Consider the following 9,310-nt stretch of genomic DNA (forward strand, 5'->3'; position numbering starts at 1 on the left):
AAATTCTTAAATTCTTAAATTCTTAAACTCTTAAATTCTTAAATTCTTAAATTCTTAAATTCTTAAATTCTTAAATTCTTAAATTCTTAAATTCTTAAATTCTTAAATTCTTAAATTCTTAAATTCTTAAATTCTTAAATTCTTAAATTCTTAAATTCTTAAATTCTTAAATTCTTAAATTCTTAAATTCTTAAATTCTTAAATTCTTAAATTCTTAAATTCTTAAATTCTTAAATTCTTAATTTTTTAAAAAAAATATTTGTTGTCAAAAGCATTATTTTTAAATAATCGATTTATTTAAACATTAAATTTTATTGTTATTTCTAAATTACTGATGGTTTAAATTTCTGATTTCCTGCTTTTGATTTCTTAACATTTTCAAGCCATGAGTTTATTTAACCCTATATTTTTATAACCCTTATTTTTTATGTTGGAATATTTAATTTTGTGTTTTTTTCTAAATTGCAGATTTGAAAAATGGATGTTTTTTTAAATGTGTATTTCTTTTATTTCTGAAGATCTAAATTTTGGCTTTTTACTTTTATTTTTGTTTTTAGAGTATTTGTATTGTTGAATTTCTGAATATCTGATTATTTTTATTATTGACTGTTACTTCTAGAAAATAAGTGACAATATGCCTATGAGAAGGAATTCGCCTTTCAAACATATAAGAAAATCCCCCTAATTAACATTCTCAATCTCGTTTTAATGAATTATTATTTTCTAAAAAAAATAATTCCGGATGAAAACAAATCCTATCACGTCGTAATAAAATTATCAAAATTCGTGATATACAAGAAACATTAACATCTAATCGCCACTCTTACCTATCGATTTCGGAAAACAACCGTGCCCCCCCAACATTTTGGACTAGTCGGCGCCCCTGCCTATCGGTTGGATCCCCAGTTTTAGCTTTGCTCCGTAGCTAATACAGGTTTCCGCACCGCTGGGAGCTAATTTGGCTACTGAATCAAGCCCACCGCGGGGATCTAATTTATTCATTTTCCAATTTTAGCCGTTTTGTTGATCAAAATCAATGAAACTATGTTCTAGTATGATGGAACATGCTTCCAATTGCATTATATGTCCTAATTGTTTGCTTACATCAATAAAATATCATTTTCAAATTTTTAAAAGAGTTCATCCGATTTGCTCCTGATATGTTTGCACCCCAACTTTCGCACCGCGGGTAGCAAAGCTAAAGCTAAATTAGCCTTCGAGTTCATTCAGCGAAGAAAATATTCATCGGGGATCTGTCGAGTAGCCAAGATAGGTGCTCGAGAAGTCTCCGAGCTGCCGGTGGCTAAGTTTTTCAGCGATTTTTAGAATTATTTGTCTTTGTTTGGTTGAAGTTGCATTTATTTTGATTATCAAATTTGAATGAATATTGAAGAAATCAGTAATTTGGTTCAAAACGACTTTATTAAATTGATTTTTTTTTATTTATCATTATTTAGTATTTTTCAAATACAAAATAATCAACCACCTATATTTGATATAAGCAAATCATCACAGAAAATTTAAAAATTTTTGAATTATGTATTAAAATTCAAATATATATCAAGAATTTTCCTTTTTGTATGCGACTGAAACTCACAAACGTTTTAATAATATTGTATTCAATATAATAATATTAAAAATTAAAAATAAATGTACAGACATAGTTTTTTGTTTTTTTCGAAATGAGTAAAAAACAGAAGTTGTCTTTATAGCTGTCGGCCACTATTTCTAGTACCAACCAGCAACCTCTGGATTGTGAGTCCAGTGCGCTGTCCAATTGATCCACACGGATAGAAATGAAGTAAACCAGAGTGAAAATAAACTTGACATTTATCATACAAATATCTATTATCTGACGAAAAACTCAATAGTAAAAAATCTGAAATTTGGAAATTCTAAATAAATAGTATGCAGAATTGAATTAAATTTTAATGTTAAAGTATTTATTTTATTCAGAATTTAAGAATTTAAGAAAAACCCGAAATTCTAACATTCAAAAACACTATTTTTATCAAAAATTGAATTCAAAATCAGGAATTTGAAAATTTAAGAATTTAAGAATTTGTGAATTTAAGAGTTTGTGAATGTAACTATTAGTGAATTTAAGAATTAAAGAATTTAAGAATTTGAGAATTTAAGAGTTTAAGAATTTAAGAATTTAAGAATTTAAGAATTCAAGAATTTAAGAATTTAAGAATTTAAGAATTTAAGAATTTAAGAATTTAAGAATTTAAGAATTTAAGAATTTAAGAATTTAAGAATTTAAGAATTTAAGAATTTAAGAATTTAAGAATTTAAGAATTTAAGAATTTAAGAATTTAAGAATTTAAGAATTTAAGAATTTTAGAATTTAAGAATTTAAGAATTTAAGAATTTAAGAAGTTAAGAATTTAAGAATTTAAGAATTTAAGAATTTAAGAATTTAAGAATTTAAGAATTTAAGAATTTAAGAATTTAAGAATTTAAGAATTTAAGAATTTAAGAATTTAAGAATTTAAGAATTTAAGAATTTAAAAATTTAAGAATTTAAGAATTTAAGAATTCAATAAATTTAGATCAAAATTGCTAGGATTGCTTGTTTTCAAATCCGTATTGGCTTATTTAAAATGTTACGCTTGAATTTTGCTTTTTACTCAATACAAATGACTTGTGTCTTGCATGTCCGGCAGTAGATCGACAATGCGTTGATCAAAATTAAACATACACAGCCCCAATCTGACCTAAAAAACTTAACTGCATCACCCCAGATTACCAAAAGTCATTTTTCATGCGTAAACTTGCAGCACGGGAGGGAAAATATCTCCAAACTCGAATAATTGAAATCGAAAAATCAATCATCACTACTAATGTAAACATTTACTAACGTGAGCAGGATAAACTCTTTGTTTACAAACTCACATTGGCCCAATTACATTGTTTTGCTTGAAAAAACCATCCGTCAGACGATTTGCTCCCGGTAGATCCCGGAGCTAACCTTAGTTTTGTTTAGATTCGGATGAACACGGATGAACTCGAACCTAAATTAGCTCTCGCACAAGTACCGCGGTGGGCTTGACGCGGGTGCCAAATTAGCTTTGCAACGCAATTAGGTCCCTGCGGTGGAGATGCCCTAAGTGCCAGTTGTAAACAGAGTTGTATTGTTAATTTGATTTTGATTAACCACGGTAAATTTTCTTGAAATAATTCGTAGGCGTTCGTTGGGTTAACCAAAATCAAATTATCAATGCAACTCTGCTTATGCCACTCTGCCAATCTTGCGATGAAATGTTTCAATAAAATCAACCAAAATTGTAAGTTTAAAGGTAAGAACAAGATTGTCCGTCAGACCTGGACGCAAACGCAAAATTTTGCGCCTGTCATCATAGCCTGCCAGTCATCGACCATTGAACAAAGCAACCCCTTTAGATTGTTCGACTGACAGTTGATAGAAAAATCTAACTGGCACAGCGTTCTGCGTTCACCACTGCGTCGAACGGACAATCTTGTTCTAAGCTTAACAATACAACTCAAACATTCATGAAAGTAAAACGGTGGCAAACAGGTCCACCCCCGCCAATCTTTTCATGCATCAAAATGGCCTGAAAAAACCTACCGATGAAACGTTTCAATAAATAGGTATATACCACCAAAATTATCAGTTTAGCAATACGGTTCAAGTGTCTTGGCTAAATAACCGAAAGTGATCTAAACTCATGTAAATAATAAACATCTGTCAAAAACACATGCGAAACGTGCAAATCGTGTGATCAATTTCAAAACAAAACTTGTGCCTCAACTTCGAAGTTAAATTCCAAATTATTAGTAAAATTACCAACTCAAAATGTGCAGCATCGTGGAGGACGACTTTGGCGACGAGGGCGGCGCGCACACCATGAAGGAGGAATCGCCGGCACCGGCCATTTCCGCCACAACCGACGGAGAAGAACTATGCCGCAAATGCACCGTCAACCCTTCCGTCCTGAAGCTAAACCTGAAGGAACCTCAGTGTCGCGAGTGCTTCTTGCATTACGCCCGGCACAAGTTCCGTGCCTCGCTGGGGGCCACCAAGATTGTCCGCCGCGGTTCTCGCGTGCTGGTCGTGTTCAGCGGTAGCGCGGAAAATGTGGTCATGCTGGACATGATACGGTACGGGCTGCAGCAGGAATCGTTCAAGAAGCTGCGGATTGAGCCGGTGGTGGTGTTTGTCAGCGAGGACCATGTTGGGAGGGAGGATGGGGAGCGTGTGGGGGTGGTTCAGGAGAAGGTTCGGATATTGAAGCAGTTTGAGTTTAGGTCTTATTTTTCGGTTATTGGAGCGAAGGAATGCGTTGCGGTTGAGGACTCTGATTTGCTGGAACGATATTCTGAGGAACGTGCGAGGTTCAACAAGATTTTGAGTGGGTTCAAAAGTGCCACCTCCAAGCAGGATTTCATCGTGCAGAACCGGAAGCAAACGCTTAAAGTGATCGCCAAACGGCTCGAATGCCCTTACGTTTTCCTGTCTGATATTGGGTTAGACCTGGCTAAAACGTTGCTTTCGAACGTGGCCCTCGGTCGGGGACGATCGCTCGCGTTGGACATTGCCTTCTGCGACGATCGTGACGAGCAGCACAAGATTATTCGTCCCATGCGCGACCTCAACCCGGATGAGATTGAAAACTATCTCAAACATGCAGACAACGAACTGAGTTACATCGCGTTGGAAGATCCCTTCAAGGACAAGCCAAGCTTGCAGAACTTGACCTGCAAATTTGTGGACGGACTGCAGCGAACCTACCCGTCGACGGTGTCCACCGTGTTCCGGACGGGGGACAAGATGAGCTGCGAAACAGTCAAACCAACAGCCGAAAACGACGACGATCAGGATCTACTCAGCTTGTTCGACCAATCGTTACGCCTCAACAGCAGCAGCACTTCAGTACGGTGCAAGTTCTGCCACTCGGCGCTGGACTTCCACGGTTCGACGACGCTGTTTGCGACCGAGTTTTCTCGGATGGTTTCGAGCAGGATTAATGTGGAGTTGAGCCACGAGGCGATCGTTGAGAGTAGCAAGCGCATGGAGGAGGATGCCCGGCGAATGGTCAAAGGGGAGGAGGTGGACGGCGGCGAAGGTGAGGAGGATGATATGGTGCAGCTTAGGAGGGAGCTGTGCCACAGTTGTAGGAATATGTTTGTTGAGTTTAGTGGAGAGTGACAATTTAATACTATGATTGAAGTCGTTACTACTTTTTAAAATAAAGTATTTACTGCAAACTATAGCTGATTTTTTGAATATCACATTCTACCTGAAATCTAGTTTAAAGGGTCTTAAATTAATAAGTTTTTACGAATCACAATGTAGTGCAGATTAAATTATTTGTACCGTTATCAGGGGGGACATTGGATCTGGGGGGTGAGATTGGGTCATCAAAAAAATCGGAAACTTTTATGACCCAATGTCACCCCTGATGAAGGTAGTCTTGATTTTTTGGTAGAATTCGTTGTGCTTTAAAACCAGTTTCCTAATCCAAAACTATGTTAAGTACTCAGCTAACCCGGTTAAGAAAAGTTTCGAATTCTTCTCGTGAACTCCCCTCAAGAAATCTTGAATGTGCGCATATGATTCTTTATAGAAAAAATATTGAGGTGTGCTAAACAGTGAGGAAGGCTAAAAACTCAATGAGTTAAAAATTCTGAAAAAAATATTTAAATAAAAAAAATATAATCTTAATCAGGGTGGCCACCTCGGGAAAAATCCAGAATTTTTATCCATTGGGAGAAACCCGGGAAAATTTCGGGAATTCGACTGACAAACCGGGAAAATATTTAAAGTTTAGTTAAAATTTGACAAAAGCCTCTTAAATGTATTCAATTTTTTTCTTTTCTCAATTAGAATATTGTTCCTTTTATTATAAATGAAGAATTCGCAAAAAAATATGTTTGAATTTGTGTAATAGACTCATGCTTCATGGCTATGGATGGTTTTTTCTTCTTCTGTTGAATCCTATGATATTTTTACTTGGCGAATTTGTTTTTTTTTTAAATAAAGCAAATTGTTTGCTCTACAGCATGGCTTTGGCGTTCTCTATTGCGATGTTCTTATTCAAATCAAGGTGTCGAAAGGTTTGAAACGGAGACGCAATCCAAATCTCTTGATACACCTAAGCTCCCATTTTACCCAAAATTCGAACTAACGATATTTGGATTGTGAGTACTTATTTATGATTTTAAATGTCTGAAATATTTAGTATGTACTTTGAAAAAACATTAGAATAAAATATCTTTTTTGGAAAGTTTTTTTAAACGTCGTTTTAAATTTATGTCTAATTTTCAGACATAAAAAATACAATATTAATAATTCTACTTAAAAAAAATCACTTTTAATAAGTCAATCACTTTTGGTGGTTACTAAGGAGCATCTAACTCCAGCGTGCTTCTAATGTTGCCATGTAAGCACGGAACATCAATTCAGTTACAGCTCATAAAAAGTGTTTTCAACTGAAACCGAGTGGTAAATAGCTCAATAGGAAGTGAGCATGCAAGTTTCTATCAAAAGTTTTACAAAATAAGTTGTTCAAATAGTGAATAGTTAGGAGGGTTAGGAGCGAGTGCTTAATCTGCCAAACATATCAGAATTTTCCCTTACAAAAATTGAGTTCATGTTGAAAATTATGTGTTGCTGGAAAAATTTCAGCACGGTCATTTTTACGATTTTTTATCATTATGTATTGGGTTTTTGGAAAGATTTTTTTTTTACTTAAAAATGATTTTCAAAAAAAAAATAAAAAAAAAAGTATAAAAATTTAAATAACGAGCCATGGTTTCAACATTTTAATGAAAAAAATGTTTTAAAATGCATTATACACCTGTCCAGTTGTTTTGCCATCATTAGTTTCCAAAATATCTAGGTATTGATGAAAATTTTATTTTTTTTGCGAAAAATATTTTTTTGCGAAAAATATTTTTTTGCGGTGCTGTACATTGGAACTTCACAACAATTCAAAACATTTTTAAACAACCCCAAATAAGAAATGAAAAAAGGATTAAAAATTTTAGAATTCAAAAAATTAATAACTCCAGCATTTTAAAATGGCAAAAAGTGAATAATTTAAGATGCAAAAAATCTAAACTAAAAAAACTGGAAATAAGAGATTAACAAAATTAATGTCTTAAAAATTTGCCAAACCACGTAAAAACATAAATTAAACATACGTATTTCGGGAATTTACCTTTTATAATATTTAACTTTTACAATAATTAAATTAATTTAACATTTTGCTTAAAATGTCAAATACATATAGTTAATTTTTAAATCGCTCAGAAATGTTTTTCTTGAGGTACAGTTTTGCCTTCCTCACCTTACTGAGGAAAGGCTATAAAATCACTCGGAAAATGAACTTTTTAATTTGACCTCCTAGACCTACCTACATTTGTACATATCGACTCAGAATCACCAGCTGAGCAAATGTCTGTGTGTTTCGCTGTATGTAGACATGTGTACCAAATCAATGTCACTGGAATATCTCGTCACATGCTCAACCGATTTTGTCCGGAAAAATTTTAATCGATCCGTCTTAACATCCCCTAAGTTGCTATTTAAATTCATGCAGTTTTATCATGTATTTAAAAAGTTATGTTAAAAAACTGTTTCATATTAAATTAAAATCATGGTAAAAAGGGTGGTTTTTTCATGAAACCCTCACATGTTATATATTTTTAGAACCTTTTAGGTGGAGTAAGAATTTTCAAGATCTGACTTACCTATCTTGCATTACAAGCAGTTTTAAAAATGGTCTGAATTCACATAACCTCAACTGGTCGGGTCTGACCGCCACGACAAAGCCGTGTAGAGGGATGCCATTTTCCTCAAAGGCCGTGTCTGTATAATCTTGACAAAAAGTCTGTAGGTAGTCTGTTTTTTTATTCATCACTTATTTTTAATAGGACTTCTTAGGTGCTGCGAACGTTAGGGGAGATCCATAAACATGTGTACACTTTAGGGGGATTGAAATCAGTATAAATGAGAGGAAGGCACCAACCACCTAAAGGTGAATTAAGTAACGTTTTTTTTTTAAATGTTCACATGTATGATCAGTTTTGTCCACAAAATTGTATGGAGACTTAGAATGACTACGGAAAAAAATGCCAGATGGCTTCTGAGCAATGCTCCACCAAAACCGGAAGTGGATTTTATTTATATTTATAGTAGCTTTTCGATATAATAATTCGAAAATTTTGGCATGAAGACTAACATTTCAAAAGGGCCCAACATTCAATATTACGCCCATTTGAAATGTTATTCTTAATTCTAAAATTTTCAAATATATTTTTTCGAAAAGGTCATAAATTTTCACTATCAATATTGAAAATTGGACCATTAGTTTCTGAGAGATATTGGCATTAGAAAATGTGGGAATATTTGGATAAGACTTTCAAAAATTTTTCAAAATTTTTTCTTGTTGCTTTTTCTTTTATTCGTTGTATTTCAGCAACCAGAGATCAAATCTTCTTTATTGTAAATTTTCTGATCTTTTTGATAACAAAAAATGTTAGGTCAATCATGGACACAATTAAAAAAAAGGAAAAACCTTAATTTTTCAGTTAAAATTGTACTTTAGGTGGCTATATCTTGAAAACGAGGCAATTTATCAAAAACTCTGTTTAGTTATTTTCGGTTGAAATTTTATATTACATTCAATTAAAGCTAAAAACCAAAAAAATACGACTACAATCTCTATTTTTCCAAAAAAAACAGTATTTTTTTCAAAAAATCAAATTGAGTTTTTTTTTGTTTTCGAAAAATTGAATTGAATTGAATTGAAAAATTTCAAAAATAAAAAAAAAAACTGGTATAGAGAAATTGATTTTTTGTAGAAAAAATGTTATTAAACAATTGGCACTTTTTTCTTCCGTGTACCTATTTTTTCTCAAAAGTCCTCAACAATACCTACAACTTTGCCGAAGACACCAAAACGATCAGAAAATTCCATCAAAAGTTACAGATTTTCGAATTACGTATCATTTTTGTATGGACAGCTGCCAAAATTATATGAAGACTTATATGGGCGAACCATTGGCACAAAATTGCTTCTTTTTTCATGGGAAAGGCCCCCACAAAGTTTGAGGCAAATAAAAAAAAAATGGTCGAAATCGGCTAACTTCTTAGACAATCGCTGCTTTTTTGACAAAGTGGTAAATGGACAAAGTTTATCGAAATCAAAAAATACATTTCGGAAAACATAGAGATTTACTAAGCTGCAGCAAATAAAGACTAATATTTTTCATCGTGTTGGATTGTGATATTTTTCAACTATATTTAGATTCCGAAATCGCTACAAAAGAAAAAGTCTAC

The 9,310-nt window shown here is 33.2% G+C and overlaps 1 protein-coding gene across 1 annotated transcript; it reads left to right on the top strand.

Moving 5' to 3' along the window:
• Positions 1-3,719: 3,719 nt before the first annotated feature.
• LOC6049355 (cytoplasmic tRNA 2-thiolation protein 2) lies at positions 3,720-5,231 on the top strand. Its single transcript, XM_001866098.2, has one exon. The coding sequence runs from the start codon at positions 3,821-3,823 to the stop codon at positions 5,171-5,173; it is 1,353 nt and encodes a 450-aa protein (XP_001866133.2). The 5' UTR covers positions 3,720-3,820; the 3' UTR covers positions 5,174-5,231.
• The last annotated feature ends 4,079 nt before the right edge of the window (positions 5,232-9,310 follow it).

This window comes from Culex quinquefasciatus, chromosome 3, assembly GCF_015732765.1.
Source record: "Culex quinquefasciatus strain JHB chromosome 3, VPISU_Cqui_1.0_pri_paternal, whole genome shotgun sequence".
NCBI lineage: Eukaryota > Metazoa > Arthropoda > Insecta > Diptera > Culicidae > Culex > Culex quinquefasciatus.

What these genes read in the sequence shown, in the direction of transcription:
- LOC6049355 (XM_001866098.2), top strand. Translation starts at nt 3,821, where the DNA reads ATGTGCAGCATCGTGGAGGACGACTTTGGCGACGAGGGCGGCGCGCAC.